A 27,956-nucleotide genomic window follows, 5' to 3' on the forward strand; every position below is an offset into this window, starting at 1 on the left:
GTATGTCGTGCACATTTTTTTCTTTATGTCGTGTACATTTTTCTTTAAGTCGTGTACGTTTTCTAGCTTCTAGTTATTTACCGTTGGTACCCCTGCTCGAGCAAAAATAAAAATTTTAAACGACGAATCATTAATTGGTAAAAATACAAAGTATATTAATGGATATAAAAGAACATACTTTTAAAAAAAAAAATTCTTTTTAATTTTTTTCAATAATAAAAAAAATTATTTTGAACGTTTTGGTAAATTCAATTCAGCACAGACAGACAGCCCATGTTCTCAAATTTAAAATGGAAATCCCAATTATAAATATATTCTCTCACTCTCTCTTTTTTGACATGTGTGTCAGACCATGAGGAAGCTTAGATCTTGTTCATTTTCGACATGTCTCATTGTTTACGTTCTTTTTACATTCACATTTCTGACAACAAATATAGAAGCTTCTGGCTCTCTCTTACAGCTCCCACTATCTGGGTCGACCAGAACCCGACCCAGATCCAAACGGGTCCTTTTTGTTGGTGACTTTGGTGCTCAAGGAGATGGTGTTAATGATGATACTGAGGTATATTATTGCTGACCCAACTTTTGTTACCTAATGATTATGTCTTTTTTTTTTACTTTCTTTTTTTGAAATGCATGATTTTGTATTTTCAGTTAGTGATTTTATAGTACCCACTTCTTGAAACCATGGTTACTTTGAGCTTAATTGAGTGTTTTTGGATATTATACATTGTGGACATAATTTTTTTGTTTTAGTTATAGTTAAATGCTTTGACGAACTTCATGATAATTTTTTTGTTAAAGAGAAATATAAACTCCCTCTAAATTCAGGGACGGAACTAGGATTCGAAGTCAAAAGGAGCAAATATAATTATCTTGAAAGAGGCAAATATAATTTTTTATGGACTTATTTTCTAAAATCTTAAATATATACCTATTGTTTAATATTTTAAAAGAATTTTGGGGGGGGGGGGGCATAGCCCCCCTCTGCTTGTACATGGTTCTGTCCCTGTCTAAATTGGTCATTAATATTCAAATAGAAAGAGATATTGGCTTTATAAGTGACAAGCTATCTTGGAGTTTTGGGATGGACTTGAACTTACATCTCTAAAGCTTTCATCTATTCCTCTATTTCTCCTTATTTACTTTGCAAAAAAAAAAAAATTTAAAAAAGAAAAAAAAAAGAAAAGAAAAGGTTTTATGACAGAGAGAGAGATATATTGAAATGATGTAAGCATGCATAAATGAGCCCCTAGAAATAAGGTGAACCCTAAATGAGCTCCGGGAAATAAGGTGTAAAGTTGAAAGATTCTAAAAGGCACATAAGCATAACATGCCTAGGTATGCAAGCATCACGCGCTTGCCTAAAAATGACGTCGAATAAATACCCACTCACTCCCAGTCGATCCTAACAAGCTTCTAGGCCTCAAAAGTCATCTTTCATATATATTTTAGTCTAATCAGAATGGAATATTTTGGCCATTCTGAGCGGAACGGAACAAACTTAATAATAATATTATGAAATCAATCAATACTTCTTATAATACAACACTTCGATGACCAAATGGTCTTTAAAGCATCTACAGCAGTGGAGTTAAAAATTTAGCTATTTGACACCATAAAAAGTTACTTATCTATTTTATCTACACATATACTGTAGCAGTGGATCTATTTTAGCTTTCAACACAATAAAATAATATAAATATCACAATAAAATAATATATCTACTACAATAAAATAATATATCCACTACAATAAACAATAATCACAACCACCCGCAACCGCTACCGCCACCGCCGCTGCCGCCACATGATAGCAAATAATCGTCTAGCGTTAACAAGTAATTTTTTTAACCCCAAATTATACTTATACATTTTTTTTTTACCATCTCAATCATCATGATAGCAAATAATCATCTAGTGTAACAATAATATTTTATTTTAACCCCAAATTATATAGATACAAATTTATCTTTTGATAAATAAATAAAAAAATTCAATCGTCATGATAGTCTATTATCGTCCAGTATAACATCATTACTTTAAAAAAAAAACCAAATTATATATATACAAATTATTGGTTGATTTTTCTTCTCTCTCTCATTATTTCATTTCAGTCTCTCTCTCTTCCCTCTCTCTTTTGTTCTGCCCTCTCCCCTTCAAACCCAAAACCCATGGTGGAACACCATCACCAAGCCACCATGGCCAGACCACTGTCACAGGCCATTGCAACCCACCACCATCACAGGCCAAACCTCCGTCTTCTCTCCGTGGGTGGATCTGTCGTTGGTCTCTCAAGTCCAGCTCTCTTCTCTAGCTCGTGGGTCTCTTAAGTTCGCTTAGTCTGGTTTTGGTTCATGGGTTGTGACTCTCTCAGTGATGGATTTTGGCCGTGGGTTTTGGTGATGTTTTGGTCGTGGGTTTTGTTGATTTTTTTTTTTGGTAGTGGTGGGTTTGATGAGTGTGGGTGTGGTTGGGTTTGTGACTAATGTGGTGGAGGTGGTGGTGGTGGAGGTGGTGATTGATATTGGTGGTGGTGGGTTTGATGAGTGTGGGTATGGTTGGATTTGTGACTGATGTGGTGGTGGTGGTGGTGGTGGTGGGGGTTGCCATGGTCGGAGTTGGGTCTGTGGCGACGTGGGTCAAGGGATGGCGATGTGAGAGGTTTGAAAGTTAAGAGAGAGAGAGTTGAGAGATTGTGAGAGTTCTGAGAAGAAAAAAAAAAAAAAAGAAAGGAAAAAATAATATTTTAATCTAGTTGGAGGAATAAATTTTTTTATTTTTTTATTTCTCAGCTACAGTGCACATCTATCACTGTAGCAATGAAGCTAAAAAAAAAAAAAAAAAATAGCTTTAGCTCCACTGTTGTATAATTATTTTTGTGTTTTGGTGGAGCTAAAATAGCTATATAACTTTTTAGCTCCACAGCTACAAGTGCTCATGGCCTCATATAACATGGATGGAGAAGCACTTCTTTGGGATATTGGTCTATTTACATTGCAAGCTAAGAAGCTTTTGTGAAAGCCCTACAAGTGAGATTTGGGGCAACCGCATTTAATGACCCTATGGAAGCTTTAATTAGTCTCAAGATAAGTACCAAAGTGGCTGCTTACAAGAGCCAACTTATAGCCATTTCAAATAGGATCAAAGATAATATAAACTTATGAGGATTGAGAATCCTTGGTCCCTCATTGTTGTCTTTGGCCTTGCAAAAATTCAAGAAGAATAGATTTGTGATACTAAAATGCAAATTACATCCTCTAACTTTAGTTGAAATTCATTTTAGTATTTTAACTTTACTTTTGTTCAATTGAATCCTTTAAGCTTCAAATTTATTCAATTCGAGCATTCTATTTAATTTTGTTTAAAAATTTCCCTTAAATCACATGGAAAAAATCTATAAAAATATTTTATAGATTTTTTATGTAAGAATTTTTTCAAAAAAAAACTTTTTTCATTATTTAATTGTATACTTAATAACAATTTTTTTTAACGAAATTGGATAAAATGCATTAATTGAATAACTTTAAAACTTAGAGTCCTCAATTAAACGAAAATAAAATTAAAGAACTGAAATGAATTTTTATCAAATTTAGAAGGTGTACATTATATTTTAGCAAAAGAAAAAAAATTATGGAACATTGTATTTTCTCTTATTTAAACCGGTAGTTTAATCTTCAACAAACGTTTTATATAACATTTTTGAAAATTAGAGATTTTTCTTTATGATATTTTATTTTATGTTTATATATATATATATATATATAAAATCACCCTTCTGAACAGAATTTAAACGACGTTTCAGTATGTCGTGCACTTTTTTTTGCTTTATGTCGTGTACATTTTGCTTTATGTCGTGTACGTTTTCTAGCTTCTAGTTATTTACCATCGGTACCCCTGCTCGAGCCAAAATAAAAATTTTAAACGACGCACCATTAATTGGTAAAAACGCAAAGTATATTAAAGGACAAAAGAACATATTTAGTACTTTTTTTTAATTTCTTTTTAATTTTTTTCAATAATAAAAAAAATTATTTTGAACGTTTTGGTAAATTCCATTCAGCACACAGACAGAGAGCCCATGTTCTCAAATTTAAAACAGAAATCCCAATTATATATATATATATATATATACACTCTCTCACTCTGTCTTTTTTGACATGTGTGTCAGAACATGAGGAAGCTTAGATCTTGTTCATTTTCGACATGTCTCATTGTTTACGTTCTTTTTATATTCACATTTCTGATATCAAACATAGAAGCTTTTGACTCTCTCTTACAGCTCCCACTATCTGGGTCGACCAGAAGGTCCAGAACCCGACCCAGATCCAAACGGGTCCTTTTTATTGGTGACTTTGGTGCTCAAGGAGATGGTGTTAATGATGATACTGAGGTAGATTATTGCTGACCCAACTTTTGTTACCTAATGATTATGTCTTTTTTTTACTTTCCTTTTTTTGAAATGCATGATTTTGTATTTTCAGTGAGTGATTTGAATAGTACCCACTTCTTGAAACCATGGTTTCTTTGAGCTTAATTGAGTGTTTTTGGATATTGTAGATTGTGGACATAATTTTTTGTTTTAGTTATAGTTAAATGCTTTGACGAACTTCATGATAATTTTTTTTGTTAAAGAGAAATATAAACTCCCTCTAAATTGATCATTAATATTATACTATTATATGAGAATGTTTTTCACTTTATTACTAAATGGAAGTTTGGAATCTCAATTGATTTGGTTCAGATTGTTAAATAAGATTCCCCTTTTTTTGGGGAGGGATTAGGTGGGGTGGGGTGCAGTTCCTGCATCTCTTGGTAATCAAATTAAGTATTAGTTTATTATGGAGAGATGATTGAATTTACTTTTTAATGTTTAAGGCATTCTGTACTTGTATCCTCTTGATAATATGACAATAACATAACACCAAAAACCCAATTTCCAATTAGTTTTTTAAAAAGAAAACTATTTCTGTTGTCTATAGCAAGTGAGAAATATCTGGAGTAGGATTCATGAATACTAAGCAGGGACCATCCTTATTTATTCCATTCACAGTGCTCAAAGTCTATTCTTGAGTATAGTATTTCAATGCTTTCAGGCTTTCAAAGATGCCTGGGAAGTAGCTTGTTCTTTCTCTGGACGAATAAGAATTGTGCTTCCGACTGGATATATTTTTCTGATTTATCCTATTGATATTGTTGGGCCTTGCCGATCAAAGGTCACTATTCAGGTATGTTCCAAGAGTCAAATTTTTCAAATTTCTTTCTTTCTATAACCAAATTAGACAAACATAATGCATCTTTCTCTAAATTTTCAAGATTATTATCTTTTCAAAAGTTGTTAGTTAAAAACGTTTTATTTTATTAACTTTATTGATTTTGTATTATTAACAGATATCTGGTACAATAGTTGCACCCGAAGATCCTGATGCCTGGCATGGTTTGAATCCTCGTAAATGGCTCTACTTCCAAGGGGTGAATCACCTTACCATAGAAGGGGGAGGCTTAATCAACGGGATGGGACAGGAATGGTGGGCTCGGTCTTGCAAAACTAACTCAACTAATGTATTGCCATCTTGCTCCTTAAGTTTATTTCTTTTAAAGATTGATTTACTTGTATCTAACCTTGACTTCAAATGGTCTTATGGCAGCCGTGTGAACATGCTCCAACGGTTAGTGCTGGCTTTCTTTTTTGGAGAAGTCCAGTTAGTTCCATTAATTTGATTGTTTCAGTTTTTCATTGAGAGATTTATTTTCCTAATATGGTACAACAATAACGCTGCAGGCCATTACTTTCCATAGGTGCAAGTATTTGAATGTCAAGAACCTTATGGTGCTTGATAGTCAACAAATGCACATTTCATTCACCAAATGTCTTCGGGTTGTTGCATCCCATCTCGAAGTGATAGCACCTGCTCGTAGCCCTAATACTGATGGAATTCACATCAGTGCATCAAAAGGTGTTGAGGTCAAGGATAGCATAATCAGAACAGGTGGTTATCCACAAAGAGTTGCAACAAGAAGCTTTATTCTTAATTTCTAATCATAAAAAATATCATTCTGAGCAAACTAATGCTTAGCCTTGTTTCTATCATGCATATGAAACTTCTCATATATATTTCCTTATTTTTTCTTTTGGTTCTTAAATTTTATGTGAAGGTTTATAATTGGGTTCCACTTTCATGATGGCGTTTGCAACATAAAGAAATAATTTGTTTAAGCAACATATTATAAAAAATCTAGCTTGGTGACGGGGGAGTTTGAAACTCAGTTTTACAGAATTTTCATTTAGATAAGACCCACTTGTTGCAACTTGAAGAGGTTGGAAAAGGAGTTGTGAAATACCATATCTATGCTATTTTTGGCAACCAGAAATGCATGTTTTTATTTCTAAAATCTTTGTTCATTTCTTGTTCGTCCAAGTTATGTATTACTGATTATCTTATATTGAGATCTTAAACTTACTCTAGGAGATGACTGCATCTCTATTGTCAGCAACTCTTCACGGATCCGGATCAAAGACATTATCTGTGGCCCAGGTCATGGCATAAGGTAGGTGGAATAAGTTAAAACTATGGATTTCATGAACACATTAACTAATTCTGATCCATATCCTTTAGTATCGGAAGCTTGGGAAAATCAAACTCTTGGTCACAGGTGCAAGATGTTCTGGTGGATGGAGCTTTGCTGTCCAACACTGATAATGGGGTGAGGATCAAAACATGGCAGGTAATCTTCTTTACCAAGCTTGCATCTCTCTCTCTCTCTCTCTCTCACACACACACACACAAGCACACACCCCACAAGGAAATGCAGAATTTTTGGATGATTGAATCCTTGTTTTTTGATATTTTCATCAGGGAGGTAGTGGTTTTGCCACTGATATTACTTTCCAGAATGTGTTGATGGAAAATGTATCAAATCCGATAATAATAGATCAATATTATTGCGACTCACGGCTTCCATGTGCAAATCAGGTATGGAATTCTTAAAGTTTTTTAGTGTTATTATTACTAAGATCCTTGCAGGAGATGCAATTTTCTTTGCCACTGATTATAGAACTTGTTCTGGAAAACTTCTCCTATCCTTCTAACTATGGACCAGATTAACATGTTAAAATTAATAGACAACCTTCTTATGGGAGAGATAAAGGTACATTTTATGTCTATCACATGTATATTGAAGTGTATCTTGACAAGTCCATTTTCTAGGAATAGGCTATCCCATTCACCTTATATCATGCATATCATCAAAGATCTTCCCAATGAGCTATGGATCAATTGGCACTTCATTCTTCCATAATAAATGGTTGAAGGGTGACGTCGTGGGTTTAAGACCTACTCTATGTGTGTGTGTGTGTGTGTGTAACTTACCAAAAATAAAAAAGCATCAAAGATTTTACAAATAGTTTGCTTCGTTGATAGGTGCATGTCTCCATTCGCATGTTGATAACACCCTATTCAGCAAAAGACTGTCCTTAATTTTCAAACTGGATAGACAGTTAGTCTTTATATATTGGCAAGGCTATGCAGCTGTGACCTTTCATGTTTGAACTGCTGACTCTTTGTTCTTTTCATCAACCAGAGTTTCTGAATAGAGCTGTTGATTAAAAATATAGTATCATTGTTAACATCTAGTATTATGCAGACTTCAGCTGTTAAAGTGGAGAATATAGCCTTTATGCACATTAAAGGAACTTCAGCGACAAAGAAAGCAATAAAATTTGCTTGTAGTGATGACTACCCATGTGAAGGGTTATACTTGGAAGATATTGATCTTGTATCAAGTTCTGGGGGAATGACAAAATCGTTTTGTTGGGAAGCATATGGCTCAAGTTCAGGATTAATTAACCCACCTGCTTGCTTTCCGTGTTGAGAAAGCTTCATTAAACAGAAAGTCATACTGGATTCAACAAGAAATAAACAGGCCTAATGAGAAGTGGCTAAAATGTTTTTTCTCCCCCGTATATTTTTGGGGTCAAGCCTGAAGACTTTTGTACATAATTCTTTGATGATGAATGCTCTGCCAATTCATTCATCCCATTATATGTAATAAGCCTGTTACCATTTTCTGTAAATCATTTGTCTGCCCTAAAGGACTATTACAAATAGACTCAAATAAAATAAAATAAAAAGCATAATTTAGTGACATTTTATCAATTATGTGTGTTTCCTATTTTTAGTAGGTATTCTGCAATATGGTACAATGAGGAGCGATCGTCAATCTGTAGTGTTTGTGAGGCTGAGTGTGGTTGCACAAAGGCCTTCGTTAATTTAGAGATGTGATCTGAGTGTACAATGGAATTTTTGTGTTGCTGTTGCCACTTCTACCAAAGATGATAGTAATGAAGATTATGAGGTATAGAAATAATGTGATAATTCAGCACAACTTGTTTGTAAATTTGTTCAATAAAATGTTTAAGTGATAGCTGCTTCACGACATTGGTATCAGAATTGCACTGAAATAGAGAACTGATCTAGTTTTTGGAAAACATTAGCAAAGAAATGATTTGGAGTTTCACAATCCTCTTAGCTTTGCTATGTAATTTTTCTTGCTCCATGGTGTTAATCGTAGTGAACATAAAGTGTTTCTCTTAATAAAGCAATTTTTCTTTTAAAAAATATAGCTACGAAATTTCATGGAAATTTCAAAGGACATTCTACACTTGTTATGCAATAGCCCTTAGAGAAAGGGCTAAGCAATGGGTATAGTGAGTTGGAGAAATGCAGGTTCGGGCTCTAGAGAGGTTTGGTGTTACTCATATTTTACAAGAGATGCTTCATGCTTAGGAACAATACATAAACCAAAATCTTTTCGATTGCTCATTCAGGAACCATGATTTTTGGCATTCTTTGGAAAAGGCACTCAATTCGCTGTTTATATGGAATGCCTAAATCAGCATATTTAATTCAACTAACAAAATACAAATAAAAGAAAAAGTTATTATAAAAATCTGTCCTTTCCCATAATGCCAAAAGAACGAGGCTTCATTAGATATGTTATATAGTGACATGGGTCCGGTTTTTTGGAAAAAAAATTTCTCGAGAATTGAAAAAGCAAATTAATAGAAAAAAATTTTCTCGAGAATTGAAAAAACTGTCATTACTTTTTTAATTCTCGAGAAAATTTTTTCAAAAAATGAAAATTAATGTGTGCCCTTAAGGCACACATTAGTAAAATCCTAGTAACATATAGGTAAGACCATGCTCCCAATAATTCAAGAGTAAATTTCTCTTCTGGATCTTTTGTCTTTGATATAAGTTACATTGTTTTAAAAAATTGCATAACATGAGCGTTACTAATCTTGAAATCTTAGCTAATTGCCTAGAAGATGACACCTCAAATTAAAAGATACGGCCATTTTCAGTCTTGAAAAAAACCTTGATTTTTGGCACAGTCAATTGCATCCAGATGCGGTAATGGAATCACTTCGACCAAGTCTAACAAGACTGCATACCAAAGCCTCTGGAGCGTCCAGCTCTGGAACCATCAACTAGCATCTAACGAACACCAAGCTTGGGGCATCCCTCAGCAAGTGGTAAGTCCAAGTTTTCTACTGTTCTGAATGTTTTGGTAATCATCTTATCAACGTAAAGAGTTCCCTCCAAATGATCACACTCATGTTGTAAAATACGGGCCTGCCAGCCAGAAGCATCTATTTTGATGGGTTGGCCATATTGATCCAAACCTGCAACCTCAACATCAAGGTACCGCTCCACCACTGCTCTAAATCCATCAACACTACAGAATAGTACAATCAAAGGAGATTAATTAACCACATGTAATGAGTTCTCAGCAATTTCATGACCAGAGGACAAATGGAAGTATGAAAGATTCAGACATATACCTTTAAATGCCATGCAATTCCCACACAACAAAATTATAATGTTGTGTAACAAAATATTGAATACCAAGAAGTAATCTCATTTTGGTTCTTACCAGGTAAAAAACTAACGCACGTTTCACATGTATTAAGAACATATATAGCAGGAAGGCTGCAACATTATTCTACATGATTGCTGGGACTACAACATTAATAATAAACTTCTAATTCAGCATTGTTTCACTACCAGATGGATGCCTTAAGGAAATGAATTCAGAGCACAGTAAACTAGAAGGCAACTAATGGGGCTCCTATCAAGGTAGACGCTGGATGATAGCTTTATTAAAGATAAAATAATACAGACTAGTTGAGTTGTGGTCATAGTAAATCAGGAAGGAGCAACTTAACCAAAAAAAAGTAAATCAGGAAGGACCAATATCACTGTAATTTCTGACTGCCCCGTAATTTAATCCATCAAAGCTTAGTGTAAAATGTAAAGAATCCTTCTCTGCAAAAAGTGGGAGCTTTGTGCATTTGATACGACAATCTAAGTGTATTATGTTCAGAACTAAAACAAAGATTTCACTTGTTTTACATGACAGGTGTTGGCTTCCTCCACAGTTCCCCTTGAATCTTGTAACTGTTATTCAACTTTTACACAAATTTCAACTGGTAAGCTTGACTCAAGCATGGGAACTTAAGGCTAAATTTATATCTGATAACAACTTGACTAACCCACCCAAGCCTGATAGTATTTTTTACACCAATCAAATGTATCATATGTACAGTGGTGCACAAAATGCAATAGAGCCTTCAGAAGTATCATAACAGTTATTGTTCAAAGGATAGGCCTTTCATAAAATGAAGCCATGGTCATTAATTAATGGAATAAGTCATAGGTTAAATGATGCTGCCATTGCCCATTGAGGACTCCCTTTTATTTCATTTACTCTCACTCTATGTGATATGTTATGTTTTGTATCCCCTTAACAGGGCTTGTTCGGCAAGATAAAATACTAGAATACAAAATATACAAATGCCAACTATTTAATTAATCACAACGTAACAGGAAAAGATGGTCACTGAAATAAAGCTTGAAATGGGAACAAAAGATGGGAAATAAAAGATTTGTCTCATCTCATGCATCACACAATGGATCCCAAAGGAACAGAAAACTATACCGTAAGTTTAAAAGAAAAAAAAACACATTACACATTATCTGTCTGTATTTTACCTCAGGCACCCTTCAAAAAATAGTGCAGTCCGGTTGCTCTTCTTCTTAAGCTTTGGGTTGAAAATGACCTGCCTCAAAAGAACTAATAAATTGTAATTGTCAAGTGAAAGTTCTTGGATGCTACAAATATCAATATCATTTGAATGTTGTCCTTGACCATCCAAGTTGACATACCAGAAGATCAAAAGGTCGTCTATCTTGTGCTTTGGTCTCTTCCTTGGGTGCATAACTGATATATTCTTTTGTATCTTCTAAAACTATTATCTGCAGAGATAATATTGACAACATAGTCAATAAGACAATTCTAACACCTCCCCCCACTACTTAAAAAGTAGGTTTTGCCAAGACGTAAGGTTTTATTAAAAGATTTGAATTCGCTCACAATCTTTAGTGTAGCAATTGGCAACAAAATATGGTGACAGAATGGTCCCTCAATTTCCCTTCATTCACACATAAAGTTAGTGGCAACAAAACAGTAATCTTTAAAGCAATAAGAAAATACCTCTCCTTGAGATCAAGAAGCAAGTAAAGTGAAATAAGCCGTAAGCCTTTAACTGCAAGACTCATATCACATCTCTCTTAACTGTTTTTTTTTTTTTTTTTTTTTGTCAATTTATGTCTTACATTGTTATATGATACTTCAAGATATCTTGCTCAATCCTAAAGAATTCTCTTCTATGTGGTAAATTCCAGTTTAGAGCAAAAAGTTTAAAAAGAAAAAACGATCAAGTCCTCTTACAAAATACAAAAACCCAGTCCAAAAAAAAAAAGAAAAAGAAATTGACAACCTTATCCACCAATGTAGCTTCAATTTAGACATCACACACTCGCATTACTCAAAATAAACAACAAATGAAACTCCAATTCAGCCAAAGCCACAGAACACAAAGCAGTAACACCACACTCCCATACAGTTAATGACTTACTGATAACATGTTTTGCAACTAAAATGGTCCACACAACTGAACCTGATGACAAAAACTTATGAAACCCATAATTCTCCTACACTTCACATTTTCCTCACACTTTCCCACTAACCAAACAGAAATTAAAACAAAAAATGAAACTGACCCATTAAAGAAAATCAAAAAAAAGAAAAAAAAAAAAAGAAAAGATAGAAACTGACCTTTAGAGGAATTCCAATCTGAGGAGCAGCTAGACCGACCCCAGGAGCCTGTCTCATAACCCGAACCATATCATCAACTATCTTCTGGATCCGCTCCGACCCGATTTCCTCAACACCAACTTCTCGGGCCGGTTCGTGGAGAACCGGGTCGCCCGCCTTCACGATATCGGGCAAGCTCGTCTTCTTCTTGTCTCCGAGACCCAGAAGCCACCCTGCTCTGGGAATGGAACTGGGAGCTGAGCTGTAAGGTTTCCGGGTCACGAAACCGGTACCGAATAGCGGTTTCGGGTTGGAAGATCCGAGTACCGAAATGGGTATTCGGGTTTTTCGAAATACCGGGGCGGGTGAGCCGGGTTTAAGGCATTTATCGGCAAGAGATATCGGGCGGAAACGGAGTGAGTATCGGTGGAGTGTTTCCATGGCCATTTCTTATTAAGATTAATTGGAGGAAAAATCATTTTTGAATAAGAGGGGTTTAAAGTCAAATATTTACGATTCTACCACTGGGTTTATGTGGGGTTGTTGTTTGGGCTTGGTCTTCACCTTTATTCTGGCCCCGGGCCTGGTATAGGCTGTAATGCACTTTATTTATGATTTTTCAAAAGTGGTTTTTTTTTTTTTTTTTTTTGGTAAAATGGATATTCATTAATCTTAAGAAACAGAATGAGGTACAGGGCACCTCCTGTTAGAGTACAATCCACACTTATCATCCTCAATAAGCTGAACCAAGTCCACAGGCGGACTGTGGTGCAGCACAAAATCTAAATCCTGCACTAATCCTAATTTAGATAACTTATCAGCGCACATATTAGCCTCACGGTAAATGTGTCTGATGCAGCACCGAGAAAACCGGCCAACTAACTGCCTACAATCATCAAACAAAGGGGAAACCACAACATTTACATACATAGGGCTGTTAAGTGTAGCAACTAGAGCACTAGCATCCAGCTCTATAACAACATTCTGCAGATTTTGTTGAAGGCACAGCAACAGGCCATCCCGTAGCGCCCAGCACTCAGCCATGAAGCTGTTGGCTTGCCCAATGTTCCTAGAAAACCCCATCAGCCAGTTACCTTGGTCGTTTTTGATCAAACCTCCACAACCTGCCCTGTTCGTTGGTCCTGAAGCTGCCCTGTCTGTGTTAAGCTTAAACCAGCCTCTGTCTGGCCTATCCCAACTGATCTGCTTACTCACCCATGGCTGGTTGCAATTAGGCTGGTTGATACATAAGGTGTATTCCATGGCTTGCGTAACAATAGCTTTAGCCAGCTGAGGGTTTGCTCTTTTACCCTTAAAAACCACGTGGTTGCGCTGTTGCCAGATCAGCCAGATCGCAAATAGGAATGTGGTACTCCAGGGAGGATGATTAGAAGGAGTCCTCTTGGATTTGGCATTAGAGGTTAGCCAATCATTGATGTTAAGAGAGAAAAATGTGCGGTTGTTGTTGTCTATACCCAGCTGATACCAGATTGGTTTCACCTCATTGCAATCGTGGATCGCATGGGAGATATTCTCAGTAGCCAAATGACACAGTGGGCAGGTGTTATCTAAATGCATTCCCCTGGCAGCCATCCGCTCTTTCACACCTATAGCTTTGTGGAGACATTTCCAGATAAACATTTGGATTTTTGGGAGGGTACAAAGCTTCCAAATCCAAGTCCCATCGAAGGAAAAGAGCTCCTGCTGGTCCGAAGCTAAGAGATAGGCACTCCTAGCGTTGAACACACCTTTAGGAGACATTTTCCAAGCCAGTTTGTCACCATTCCTTGCAAAGATAAGGATAGGAACAGCCTGAATGGCAGTCTTAATCTCTGAAGGAAACTCAAAAGGCATTAAGGGCCAATTCCAGCCACTAACAGAGCATAAATCCCTGATCTTAAGCTCATTTGCTTCACGAGGGAGAGGCCCTTGGATGATATTCCTAATTGGGCCAAGGTCCGACCAACAGTCATGCCAAAAATTCAGATTACTATTGTGCCCCGGAACCCACTTAACCCCTTTTTTAAAGACTTCCTCCCCTTTCCTCAGCCTTTTCCAAGTGGGAGAGCAGGGCAGTCTAGCTTGATGTCTGGAATTAATTCTCTGCCTAGTACCATACTTCAATTTAAGCACCCTAGACCACGGGGCATTATCTTCCGAGTGCAATCTCTAGTTAAGCTTGGCTAGGAGAGCAGTGGTTCTTCCTCTAGCTGTTTGTAGCCCCAGACCCCCCAGATTTTTAGGCTTGGTAACATTATCCCACTTAACCCAGTGCATTTTCCTAGCTTGATCCATAGACCTCCAAAGGAAATTCCTATTGACTTGGTCAATCCCATCCAAAATCTTACAAGGGAGTAAATTACTTTGCATAACATAGTCAGGGATGATAGCGGAGGAGGATTGAATGAGGACCACCCTACCAGCCATGGACAAAAGATTCGCTTTCCAGCCCGCTAGTTTTTTCTTAACTCTATCCAACACAAAGGAGAAGTATTGCCTTCGGTTACCCGGATGCTTTAAGGGGAAGCCTAAATACTTACCCAAGTTAGAAGTTTGGGTGAAACCGAGAATGTCCGAGAAGACCTCTCTTTGATCCGGGTCCACATTTGGGGAGAAATAAACTCGGGACTTGGCTGCGCTCACGGTTTGCCCAGATCTAGTACAAAACTCCGAAAGCACATCCTTTATGGCTTGACAGTTTTCCAGATTAGCATGGGCAAAGAGAACTAAGTCATCAGCGAAGAAAAGGTGGGAGAAGGGCAGCCAGTTCCTGGAGGTTTTAACAGGGGTCCAGCTTTTGTTCTCACACTTCCTTTCAATCAAATGGCTTAAGAACTCCATGCACATAATGAATAGGTAGGGGGAGAGAGGATCCCCTTGCCTAATACCCCTTGATGACCGAAACGACTCAAGGCAGCCCCCATTGAAAAGGAGAGAAGAAGAGACCGAGGATATGCAACTCATGATGAGGTCAATTAGCTTGCTTGGGAATTTAAACTTAAGGAGCATTTCACGGATAAAGCTCCACTCAATCTTGTTGTAGGCTTTTTCAAGGTCAATCTTGATTGCCATAAGCCCATTTTTCCCTTTAGTTCTACCAATAGAATGAACCAATTCTTGAACAATAATAAAATTATCCACCCCCTTTCTACCCGAAACAAAAGCCACTTGATAGGGAGAAATTAACCTATCCAAATGGGGTCTAATGCGAGCGACAATTACTTTAGAAATGATCTTGTAAACCGAATTACAAAGGCTGATGGGTTTGTAGTTAGCAATGGTTTCAGGCCCTTGAATCTTGGGAATGAGGACAATGTGGGTTTTATTCAAGTACTCGGGAACGCATCTACCAGCAAAGGCTTTCAACACTTCCTCTGTGACTGCAGCACCTACAGTAAGCCAAAAACGCTGGAAAAAGCTTGCATGCAGCCCATCAGGACCAAGGGGTTTATGGGGCTTCATTGACCAAAGAGCACACTTGATCTCCTCTAGACTGACCAGCTCTTCAAGGCCCCTTATATCTTCCTCATTGAGCTGAGCGCACCATTGATCACTAAAACTAGCAACCCGAGGGGCACTTGAATGGGAAGTGGTATACAACTCCACAAAACCCCTTCTGAAAAAATTCATGACCTGCATATCCTCTGTAAGCCAGTTACCCACATCATCCTTCACTGCAGCAATGTGATTCCTCTTCCTTCTTGCAATAGTAGATACATGATAGAAGGAGGTGTTGCGATCTCCCTGAATCATCCAATTGATTCTAGATTTAAGCGCCCATAGATCACGCTCCTGGTCAAGAAGAAGCTCAAGATCTTGGTGCAGCACTTTTTCTAAATTAATAAGGTCGGCACTAGGGCGGGAGGCCAAAGCTTTCTGCACTCCATAATTTCTAGCCACAACTCTTTTTTTCTTGAGATGGATATTGCCGAAATGGTTTTTATTCCAAATCAAGGCATCCTTGGAAAAATTATCAATACGCTCTGCTAGCCCTCCCCCTCTGCTCCAGGCTCGAGCCACTACACCCGGGAAAGAAGAGTTCGACAGCCAAAACTCTTGGAATTTGAAGGGTCTGGTAAGACTAGTGAATCTACCGGGGGTGGCTTCCATGAGCATTGGGCAGTGATTCGAATGGCATCTAGGCAAATGCTTAACCTTAGCATCTGGATAAAGAAGACACCAATCCGGATTCATAAAAAACCTATCAATTCTCTCCAAAATCAGGTTATTAATATCTCTCTTATTTGTCAACGTGTATCTTGGACCAGAAAACCCCATATCAACCATGTTACAGGAGTTAAGACACTCTTTAAAAATCAAAGAACGATTAATATTAACACATCTGCCCCCAAATTTATCCTCATCAATCAAAGGCTCGTTGAAATCACCAGCCATAATCCAAGGTTTATTGTGAAGGTCAGCCACTTTAATTAGATTATCCCAGAGCATACATCTTTCCTCACTCCTAGTACTAGCATATATTGCAAAAAAAATCCAGCTAAGGTTAGAGGAACGTACCTTAACTTCGACGTGAATCTCCTGCTCTATGTTGGCTAATTCAGTTATATCCACCTTATCTGAGTTCCACAGTAGCTAGAGCCCCCCTGCATACCCAATGGTATTCGTATGAATGGCTCCATCAAATGGAAGCCTATTAGTAATCTCTTTTGCTCTAGCACCACCAATTTTTGTCTCCATAACAACCATGATAGCAGGATTATGGTCATGAACTAGATCACCGACGTAGCTCTGAAAATTGGGCTTCAGAGCGCCTCTACTATTCCAAATTATGATATCCATTAAACGGGAGGCAGAAGAAAAAATTGGACACTCAGTACAGAGGGATAGTAGCATCGCCACCTTCCTCCGATTCCATCCTATCTTCACCGTCACCTCCTTCGCTTAACCCCTTCCAAGTACCAACATTTCCAACCTCAACTTCCGGGCGATTAAGCGTAGTTCGATTTGCTGGGTTAGCTTTAAGACTTGAGCCACCCTGATGAAGAGCCGAGACCCCATGAGCTCCGGGACAAGCATCCAAAGTTTTGTCAAGACCCACCACTGGGCCGGTACGGCAAGCTTCCGCGTGACCTTTAGTTTCTAGCCGAGCGTCAGCCTCTTCGACGCACTGATCGACGCAGCCACCCATACTTCCAGATGACGCTATAAATTTGAAAGGCAAGTCAGAGCCCAGATCGGAACCATGTTCAGTGCTAGGATTGGTCGCAGAGATGAGGGGTGAGAGTTTTTGAGCAAAACCTTTAGAGTGGGTAGAGACGGCGCTGCTAGGGAACGGACAGGAAGAAAAATTTTTGGCAAGTACCTTCATGCCCCGAACTAAATTAGCATGTTTCTTCTGGGCCTGAACCCGACTCGGCGCTGGGGCAGACCCAACAGGGACGTTGGGACCAAAATGGTCTTTAGGCAGCGTAAAAGGTTCTGGACTGGGCCTAAAGGACTGCGCGCCATGGGCCCTCTTGCCCATGTTATTTGATGCGCTAAAACGGCCCTGGGAACCAGCATCACGCTGGGATTGTGAAGACACACCTCTAGTGGCTTCCGTATGAGTGTCCTTGTGCTGCCAAACCGGTTTAGTGGTCCCCTCCATGGTAGTGGGAGTGTGCTTTGTCCCCTTGTGACCATTCCTTCTCCTGGTCACTACCATCCAAGGCCCGTACAGGTCTGAGTCCTCCTCCACTCCGCTAGTATCCGACGTGGCAATGCCAGCCAACTTGCTGCATGGATTAGTGTGGTTAGCCTCATGCCCATTGCATGACCCATCTTCCCCTACCGTACTAATCTCCGCTGAGTCCACTACGTTTGCCGCGCCCATGCCTTTGTGAATGGTGTATGGACAAGCCTCTTTTAGGTGACCCACCCTTCCACAAGAAAAACACAGCCTTTGAATACCTTCGTAATGAACTAATTGCTCAAACCAGCATATTTACCCCTGGCTTCCGAGGTGGTATGAGTGTCAACTCTAAGGACCTTGCCAATGGATTCTCCAATCTCTCTCAAGACTTCTGCCTCATAAAGTTCAATAGGCAGTTGGTAAAGCCTAATCCAAACAGCCACCAAAGACACATCTGCTGAATCCGGTTTGAAGAACGGCTCCCATGGCCGCAAGGACAGAAAGTGGTCGCCCACGAACCAAGGTTCTTTCTTTAACACATCGCTTAAATCTTCTTTAGAGTAGAACCGGATTAAAAAGAAACCGTAGCTGAGATCGACGCAGTCCATTCTCCCCTCTGGTTTCCAGAGTTGGTTAAGCTTGTTCTGCATATAGGAGAAGCTCACTGACCGGCCCACTAACTTCACAATGATAGCCTTAGACCAGGGCTTCCTTATGCGCCTCTTTGTGTCCTTGGATATCTTGATAGCCACCATGCCCTGTCGGAGTTCCTTGGTAGTTTCCTCCTCATCAATATCCGAATCACTCTCTGTGTCCATCTGGTCGGTGAAGTCGAAAGCTTGAGCAAAAGCCCCAGGGATTTCACCGATAAGCTTGTCTCTAAAAGATAACCCGTATTGGTTCCCCTGAATGTAGCTACTCCGTGAAGGGGAGCCATCATTAGTTTCTACATTTTTCAAAAGTTGTAGAGTATTCAGTATTCACATTTGTTTGTGTGCAAACATTTTTATCTCCCATAAAAATAAAAAACATATTTATCTAGTTTTGTATAATGATTTTTTTCTTCTTCTTGTTTAACGTTATCACTTCTCAAAACATCAAAAGATTATTTATTTTATGTTATATTTTATTAAAATTTAAAATTTAAAATTTTTAATTATTTTTCTTTCTTCACATACAATAACCATCATCCAATTTCTTTCTTCATCATCATAATATGTAAAATAAAAGTAACAATAAAAATAAATAAATACAAAATGAAAAGTGATAAGGTAAATTTACATGGTTACCGTAAAAAATTTGTAAATTTATATAATAATACACTTATTAACGTTGGTCATTTTTAGTAAAAAAAAAAAAAGTGTAAATTTTACTCATTTTTCTATTATACACCAACAATGCAAATGGTCTTAGTATTTCAAGAACTAATTAAAAGCTAAAGCTTAGTTGATCTCTTCAATCATACTATACTTGAGCTTTGCTTAGGTGGTAAACGTCTAAGGTAGAGTATGGATGAATCAAAAGATTGGAATCTTTTTAAGGAATTTTTTTCCCCTAAAAAAAAGTAAATTCTTGGTCATGTGTGGCAGCCTTTGGCAAAGCAAAATTGTTCTTGTAAAGCACTTTGGATGCCATTCATCTATTTACACTTTTTTTTTCTTTAACAATTGTATTCCACGAGTATATGGCACTGAAATCGAGATCAATGTTGCTAAGTCAATTTGATCTTTTTTTTTTTTTTGATGGGAAATTTGGAAGAGATTTCATTCCATTAAGAAAGATGTACAACAGAGGCAGGGAGCCTACTATTACAATAGATCATCACTAAGAATATCCTGAATACAAGGGGGAGGGAATCCTTTCCATATTTTTGTTTGGCCTGAGCTTTTAGCTTCTAGTGCTAAGGAGTGGGCAGCTCTGTTACCTTCGCGCTTAAAGTGATGGAAGGAACAAAAACTGAAGGAGCTGGATGCTACCCGAATGTCCTCAAGGATGTGCCCAAAGTCGCTGCCAGAAACCTCAGAGGTTAAGTCATGGATAATAGATAGTGCGCTGGACTCAAAAAGAGCTTGGTGGACTTGCATTTCAGAGCAAAGAGGACACCATGAAGCAAAGCATATGCTTCTGTGATTTCAGCAAGGAAGCAAGAAGAAAGAACCAGGCTGAAAGCACCAATGGGGAAGCCTGAGGAATCCCGAATGACAGCTCCAATGCAAGAGTTACTACTCCCAACATCAGTAGCTCCGTCCACATTAATCTTAAAGAAGCCGGCAGGGGGAGCAGTCCAATGGGCACGGGCAGGAGGTGGAGCAGGGGGGAAGGAGAGCCTAGCGTCAACAAAATCCAAGTGGGCTCTTTTTGCGGTGTCCCAAACCATGGCTGGCGGAAGTGCAGAGTCCCCAAAAATGGCTTGATTTCTATTCCCCCATATTGACCAAAGGACAAAGAAAAAAAGAGCCAAATCCGCAAACAAGCCTGAATCAATGAACTTAGAAACAGAGTCCATAAAAGATGCATTTGGGGATGAAAAGCTTGCAGGGCAATCTGGCCAATTAGCCCAAGTAAGTTTGGCATGAGAGCAAAGAAACAAAGCATGTTGGATAGACTCCATTTCCTTATCACAGATTGGGCAGAAACCTGAAACATTTAGACCCCGACAGCGCAAATTTAGCATGGTTGAAAGGCCGTTTCTGCAAACTTTCCAAGCAAAAATCCGGATCTTTGGGGGGATATTCAGATGCCAAATTGCTTTCCAGAAGGAGGTTTGGCTGTGCACAGCAGAGCACTCACCAAGATCTTGATCATCTATCATGCGCATAGCGATGTAGTACGCGCTTTTCACGGTGAATGAACGAACCTCTTTTGTTACCTATCCAAACAAGCTGATCGTCAGGAAGTCTAAAGCTGATAAGAATCTTGAGGATAGAAGCAGCCTCGTGGGGCAGAAAGATAGATCTTACCAAATCCATTCTCCACCATTTTGTATCCTCATCAATGAGAGAAGAGACCATTGGAAAGATGCCAAAATCTAATTGAGGTGAGGTCACTCTATAGGTGGTTGGAGTTGGGAGCCACCTATCTTCCCAAATGTGAATCTGCTTACCATTACCCACCCTCCAACGAGTGCCCTCCTTTAGGACCCGAAGACTATTATAAATGCTCCTCCAAGCGTAGCTTGGGTTGCTTCCAATCCTTGAGTGAAGGACATCCTCAAAAGGGAAGTACTTAGCTTTATAGACCCTTGCAACCAAAGAAGTGGGATTAGTGAGGATCCGCCACCCTTGCTTTGCGAGTAAGGCAAGGTTAAAGGCTTGGAGGTTCCGGAAGCCCATGCCACCATACAATTTGGACTTACACATCTTTTTCCAACTAACCCATGCAAGTTTTGACTCATGGTTCCTTTGGCCCCACCAAAAGTTTCTCATCATGCTTTCCAAGTCATCACACAAGGTTTTTGGAAGTTGAAAACAACTCATTGTATACGTGGGCACCACTTGTGCTACGTCTTTGATAAGAATTTCTCGACCTCCAATGGAGAGAAGTTTTCCTTTCCATCCCACTAGTTTCTTGCCCACTCTCTCCTTAATTTCAGCAAAAACTTGAGATTTTGATTTCCCAATCAAGGAAGGGAGGCCGAGATACTTCTTGTGTCGGGAGTCTTGCGTTGGTCCTAAAGAATTTAGGATCTCGTCCCTGGCAGCAGGAGAGGTATTTGGACTGAAGAAGACCGAGGACTTATCTGGATTTATTTTTTGCCCAGAGGCAGATTCATAAACTTCGAGGATGCTCATGATTACATTGCATTCCATGACCTTAGCCTTGCAAAATAAAAGGCTATCGTCCGCGAAGAAAAGGTGGGTGATGGGCGGGCAGCCCCTACAGATTGAGATTCCAGAAAGGGCCTTATTTCTTGTGGCTTGATGGATAAGGGCAGATAGGCCCTCGGCACACAGGAGAAAAAGCCCCGGAGAAAGAGGGTCGCCTTGGCGAAGGCCCCTCGTAGGAGTGATGCAGCCAAAAGCTTCTCCGTTGATGATGACGGAATAAGAGACTGAAGAGATACATTGCATGATCAGAGAGACCCAATTGTTATGAAAACCCAATTTTTCCATGACTCTTTTGATGAAACCCCACTCGACCCGATCAAACGCCTTGCTCATGTCAAGCTTGATAGACATAAAACCGTCTTTGTCCTCTGTTTTGTGGTTCAAATAGTGCATAAGCTCAAATGCCACTAGGACATTATCGGTTATGAGCCTATCTGCAGTAAAGGCGCTTTGATTTTCAACTATCACATGGGGAAGGACAGCTTTAAGACGGTTAGCAAGGACTTTTGAGATGAGCTTATACGTGACGTTGCATAAACTGATAGGCCGAAATTCTGTCATTCTTGCTGGGTGGCTTGTTTTTGGGATTAAAGCAATGTTAGTCTTATTTATTTCAGTCATGGGCAAATTTAAGTTTAACACATTCAGCACCATATTAGTAATATCTCTACCAACAATATTTCAATATCTTTGAAAGAATATAGCTGACATACCGTCGGGGCCGGGGGATTTGGTCGGGTGGATTTGGTGGAGGCCCCGCAGAACTTCTTCACTGGTAAAGGTTTTAGTAAGCTCAGCATTCATATCATCTGTTACCTGGGTTGGAATGGTGTTGATGACCTCTTCAATTCTATTGGGAGAGCAGGATGTGTAAATCTTTGTGAAATAATCCACTGCTGTGCGAGCAATGCTGTCTCTGTCATCGCACCAGCAATCATCATCGTTCCATAAGCCCAAAATGGAATTTTTTCTTCTCCTTTCCGAAGCTCTAGTGTGGAAGAACTTTGTGTTCCTATCACCTTCTCTATACCAGTGAATTTTGCTTCTTTGATGCCAAAGTACCTCCTCACTATCCAGAAGACCATTTAAATCTTTCCTTAATTCATTAATTTCTACACTGTGTGAGCCATCCCGATCAAGAGTGGTTAGAGTATTCAACAATTTCTTATGCTCTTGAATTTTCTTAGGAATATTACCAATAACATCTCTACTCCATAAGGTCAAGGTAGAAGCACACAAGCTAAGATTTGAGGTAATACCTTCAGGAGTGTTCTCGAGACTTCCCCTGTTCCAGGCGGATTCCACAATGTCATAGCAATCATCACGCTTGGCCCACAAAGCTTCGAAATGGAAATGGCGGTTCCGGCGAGGGGGAGAGGCAATAGAGTCAGTAATTCTCAGTATGCAATGGTCGGAGGTGGAATCAACAACATGATAAACCTTGCAATTGCTGAACTTGTTTGACCAGTCGGAATTTGCAAAGGCTCGATCCAAGCGGAGGTAAACCCGGTCACAATTGTCTAGCATATTGCACCAAGTATACTGGGGCCCTGAGAAGCCCATGTCTTGAAAACCACATAAATTCACCGCCTCTCTAAAGCCATCCATTTGACGTTGAGTTCTAGGGGGGCCACCTGATTTTTCAATCACAGATAAAATTTCATTAAAATCGCCGCAGCAAAACCATGGCAGAGAGAATTGGTTATTTAGATAAGAGAGAAGTTTCCATGAATCTTTCCTTAAATTGGATTCGGGGTGACCGTAGAACCCTGTGAATCTCCAGGTGAAGTTGCTGTCCTGCTCAGTGATGGTAGCATCAATGTGATACTAAGAGTATGATTTAATTTCGAGATTTACGTCTGTGGACTAGAAGAGAGCAAGGCCCCCACTTCGACCCTGGCTGGGAATTATGAGACCATTGGAGAAACCCAGAGAAAACTTTATTTTTTCCATACGTTTGTGTTTTACTTTGGTCTCCACTAGGAAGACTAAATAAGGAGTCCATCGCCGCACATAATCGCGCAACGTATAAATTGTCCGGGGGTTCCCAATTCCCCGGTAGTTCCAGCATAAGGCATTCATTGTGCCCGGCGGTGCTGCTTAGCAGCTACCGCCGATAATGCAAGGGTAGGTTCAGAGTTTTGTGGGAGCATATCGTACAATCTTTTTTGAGGGTGAGCTTCATATAAACCATCAGAAAAAACTAACTTACTCGGTCTTTTAGACCTAGAGAGGTTGGCTTTTTGCTCACCATGGGCTTGTCTACCTTTTTCACGGGCTATTCTTTTTAGTTTTGTTTTTTCTTTCTGCTGAGATGGCTTGGTGGGCGAGTTGGGCTTTTGTAGAGGAATGGGGTTATTTAAGGAGAGTTTGAGTGGGCTACTAACTTCTTGGGCTTCTTGGTGAGACTTTGAGGTGTGGCCTACTTCAGAAACCACATCCATAGCTTCAATACTTGAGCTTACAACCCCCTTCTTGTCACGTGAGGTGAGGTCTGACTGGGAGAGTTTGAAATTTGAACTTTCACTATTCTTTCCCTGAAAATCCGCTGCATGAGATCGTGAGTTTTCTTTTCTGTCAGGATTTTGGGGCTTCACAAAGTCTCTGTTTTGTTGGTTTACATGAATTTCCGAAGGTGCCCTTGGTTTGGAGGTGGAATCCAATGGATTTGTCATTGTCGGAGCCGATCTTCCACTTGAACGACCTGATTGTTCATCTTCAAAGCTCCAGCTATTTGAAGATTTTTGCCTATCCGCACTGCTTTTCTGGCTGCCTGTAGCCCTCAGCCATTCTCCATATTGCTTGGGAGAATCCGGGTTACAAGAAAAGTTTGGGTAATGCTTTTCATCATGACCCAAGAAACCACAAACATAGCAGAATGAGGGTAGCCTCTCATATTTAAAATTTACCCAGGTTTTCTCCCCGTCAAGGTTGAGAATATTACCTCCTCGGCGAAGAGGCTTATTGAGAGGAATATCAACTTTGATTCTTAGAAATCTAGCTTGCTCCGTTAGCCACATTCGTTTATCCGTTTCAAGGTAGTGCCCCAAGCTGTTGCCTAAATCTTTTCCAACATCTTCAGATAAGTTTTCGAACGGCAAGCCCCAGATTTGAACCCAGAAAGGGGCATGAGTGAAGGTGATGTTTGTGGCTGAGAGACCCCTTTTCCATCTGCAGAGAAGAAGCAAGTTGTTCTCAAAGTTCCAGGGGCCGTTCCTTTCAGCCCATTCCAATTGAAACCCTGAGTTGAATTTGAATTGAAAGAGATTTTTCCCCACATCTACTATTCTTAGATCCGAGCCCATCTTCCAGGCGGCTCTGAGGGTATTTTTCAAAGCTCGCTGATTTTGTTTTCTATCAGTGAGAAGCTTGCCAAATAAACTAAGAGCGCACTCCTCCATAAGGCCCGATTTGTTCATGGAGGAGATTTGGATGTCTTCTTCTTCATCCTTTGTGAGACGTAGGTGTTGCAGGTCATCTATTACGGACATGTCCATTTTGCAGAAGGTAGAAAGTAAGAGAGAGGTAGGGAGGACAGGGGTTTGGGGTTGAGGGGAAGGGAAGACCCTTATCAAGAGGGAGGGAGGCTCGGGGAAACCGAGAGGGAGAGCTCCTAGGGAGAGAGAAAGCTCCTACTAAGGGAGAGAGAGAGAGAAACTTTGGCTGTGAAGTGAGTAAGTCAATTTGATCTTAAGATCGCTTCCAATAAAAGTCTTAATCAAAGGTCAATGCTGCTCAACTTGATCAAGGCCCATCAAGTGCAGTTTTGACTTTGGATTTCTCCCGAACAATTTGCTACTTTGCTCTATTGACAAAATTTTCCTTCAAAATTAACTGGGATTTGTTTAACCCCATTATGTGATGGTTTATAAAATTATTTACGTCTATCAAATTATATGAGTCATTAAATCATTTAAATAAGTCATACTACTAAAAATAAAATTATCTACTTTGCTATTTTTCTTTTTATATAGTAGTTGCTAAAATAAATATTTTTCAAGAAACAGGCCCAAAATGAGAGTTGCAGTATTTTCCTTCCCAAAAAGTACTCGTCAAGTTGGAAAGCAGTCTCCAATAATTTTCATAGAAAAACATTACGCCAAAACAAATTAAATATTTTCTCAAAAAAAAAAAAAATTGATTTTACTTTCCTGCTTTTATATAGTTTTATTTTTCTCAACTGTTGTTTCCCATACCTAGATCAGGATAATATTGCTACCTTCAAGTTCAAGATATGAAATATGAAATATAAAATATGCAAGCCAACATATGAATTACGGCCGACAAGAAATTATAGCTGAAAAGTTTGCCTTTTTGAATTTTGATCATGAGCTTTGCTTGTCCTGTAATGCGATATTTATCTATTATTCACCCAACTTGATTTTCATGCTTTAATTTAGTTAGGCACAATTTTTTTTTTTCCTTTTATAAAGGTTATAAAAGTCAGGCACGTGTTTAAAACAAGAAATAAACTTACATAAATATCAAATCACTAGGCTGCTCAAGTTTGCTTCCAGAATGGTATGATTGAGCTCAAATTCAAATTTGAGTTGTTATTTTTCAAAAATTAGACGAGTTAAAAAAAGCAAAAGTCATATTGTATATTTTAAAATACTCTTTAATAAAAATAATTAATTTTAGAATTAAGGAAAAAGAAAAGAAAAATGATTCTTCTTCCCTTATGGGAGTTCTTCTAGTAAAAGTTCCATATTTGACCGTTTTGTTTGTTAGCAGTAGTAGTATCATTTTTTTTTTTTTTGAGAAACTAATAGTAGTAACATTAATCTTTGGTAAAAGGAGATAAAGAGAAGATTTAGCACTCAAATCATTAAACAGCATGAAAAGTATCTTGGTCTACCATCGCTTGTGGGGAAAAATAAAAGAAACTATTTCAATGACATAAAGGAGAAGCTTGGTAAGAAGTTGGCAGGATGGAAGGAAAAAATGCTATTTAAAGTCTGCAAGGAGATTCTAATCAAGGCAGTGGCCCTAGCTATACTGACTTATACCGTGAGTTGTTTTAAACTATCAGAATCTCTTTGCAAGGAGTTGACAAGTATGATCAGAAATTTTTGATGGGGACAAAGGAAAGATGAAAAGAAAATTGCTTGGCTTAGCTGTGAGAAGATGTGTGAACCAAAGTCTTGTGGGGGTATGAGTTTCAAGAATTTAAAACTCTTTAATTTGGCACTACTGGCTAAACAGGTAGGCAACTCCAAATGAGTCAAGATTCACTAGTGTATTGGGTTCTAAAGGCTAAATACTTCCCAAGGAGTGATTTTATACATGCTTCAATTGGCAACAATCCTTCCTGCACATGGCGAAGTATTATGGCAGCCCAAAACCTGGTTAAAGAAGGTTTAAGATGGAGAGTAGGCAATGGTGTGAGTATTCATGTTTGGGAGGACAAATGGTTGCTGGTTTCTTCCACGTATAGAGTAATCTCTCCAAGGAATTTTCTGCATTTAGATACTCAGGTACAAGAGCTGATTAATAGTGTCACTACTAGCTGGGATTCCACAGTCATTGATGCATTATTTCTCTCCCATGAAGTCGATATCATCAAGAGCATTCCCTTAAGCTCTCGGCTGCCTATTGATAAGCTTATATGGATTGAAACTCAGAATGGACGATTTACTATGCAAAGTGCTTATAATCTAGCCGTGAATCTATCCTATTCTGCCAACCAAGGTAATAGTTTGGACAATAGCCTTCTTTGGCATTTTTGGAAAAAACTTTGAAGCCTACCGATCCCACATAAAATTTGCCACTTCGGATGGAGAGCCTGTCGCAATGCCCTACCTACAAAGACCAACTTGTTGAAGAGAAAGGTAGTACAAGAGGATATCTATGAAAGCTGTGGGAGGTATCGAAGACTGTAGGACATGTTTTATAAAGCCACCCGAAAGCTCAAGAGGCATGGGAGCGTTCAAAAGTGGTGCTATCGCAAAATTATGTAGCAAACCAATCGTTCCAAGATGTAATGTGGAACCTGTTAATGATCAAAAGAATAGGAGATGACTAGGTAGCACTAGCTGTTACCATTGCTTGGGCTTTGTGGCACAACCGGAATGAGATGAGGTGTGGTGGAGAAAGGAAATCTGGGCAGAACCTGGTCAAGTGGGCAACGGATTATCTCATGGAGTACAAGTCTGCTATGGAGTCTGTTGGCCTTGTCTTACTAGTGACACGACGAATTGTGTCTTAGTCTCCTCCACAAGTTGGTTGGTTCAAAATAAATATTGATGGTGCTATCTTCCTAACATAGAAAGCTGTAGGGTTAGGGGTGGTTATCAGCGTTGACAAAGGAAGAGTCAAAGCAACGTTATGCAGGAAGAT

The 27,956-nt window shown here is 38.9% G+C and overlaps 3 protein-coding genes across 5 annotated transcripts; 1 reads left to right on the forward strand and 2 right to left on the reverse strand.

Annotated features, from left to right (window-relative positions):
- The first annotated feature begins 331 nt into the window (after positions 1 to 331).
- Positions 332 to 8,155, forward strand: LOC126725661 (probable polygalacturonase At1g80170). 3 transcript variants are annotated; one of them, XM_050430476.1, is made up of 10 exons: positions 332 to 562; positions 4,282 to 4,392; positions 5,096 to 5,227; positions 5,391 to 5,561; positions 5,648 to 5,668; positions 5,782 to 5,989; positions 6,467 to 6,548; positions 6,617 to 6,725; positions 6,857 to 6,973; positions 7,644 to 8,155. In XM_050430476.1, the coding sequence occupies exons 1-10, from the start codon at positions 353 to 355 to the stop codon at positions 7,869 to 7,871; spliced, it is 1,389 nt and encodes a 462-aa protein (XP_050286433.1). In that variant the 5' UTR covers positions 332 to 352; the 3' UTR covers positions 7,872 to 8,155. The 3 variants fall into 3 exon arrangements, with proteins under 3 accessions (XP_050286433.1, XP_050286435.1, XP_050286434.1); XM_050430478.1 differs by lacking the exon at positions 4,282 to 4,392; XM_050430477.1 differs by lacking the exon at positions 332 to 562 and having other exon boundaries at positions 4,137 to 4,392.
- A 1,054-nt stretch (positions 8,156 to 9,209) lies between these two features.
- Positions 9,210 to 12,633, reverse strand: LOC126725663 (peptide deformylase 1A, chloroplastic). Its single transcript, XM_050430479.1, has 4 exons — positions 12,180 to 12,633; positions 11,228 to 11,317; positions 11,054 to 11,121; positions 9,210 to 9,737 (listed from the first exon to the last, which is right to left on the reverse strand). Exons 1-4 carry the CDS (start codon positions 12,603 to 12,605, stop codon positions 9,497 to 9,499), a joined length of 825 nt encoding a protein of 274 aa, XP_050286436.1. The 5' UTR covers positions 12,606 to 12,633; the 3' UTR covers positions 9,210 to 9,496.
- A 5,447-nt stretch (positions 12,634 to 18,080) lies between these two features.
- On the reverse strand, positions 18,081 to 22,178 carry LOC126728039 (uncharacterized). The gene is made up of 4 exons (XM_050433922.1): positions 20,751 to 22,178; positions 20,581 to 20,659; positions 19,894 to 20,427; positions 18,081 to 18,736 (listed from the first exon to the last, which is right to left on the reverse strand). The coding sequence occupies exons 1-4, from the start codon at positions 22,176 to 22,178 to the stop codon at positions 18,081 to 18,083; spliced, it is 2,697 nt and encodes an 898-aa protein (XP_050289879.1).
- Positions 22,179 to 27,956: the final 5,778 nt, after the last annotated feature.

The sequence above is a fragment of the Quercus robur genome, chromosome 5 (genome assembly GCF_932294415.1).
Source record: "Quercus robur chromosome 5, dhQueRobu3.1, whole genome shotgun sequence".
Lineage (NCBI taxonomy): Eukaryota > Viridiplantae > Streptophyta > Magnoliopsida > Fagales > Fagaceae > Quercus > Quercus robur.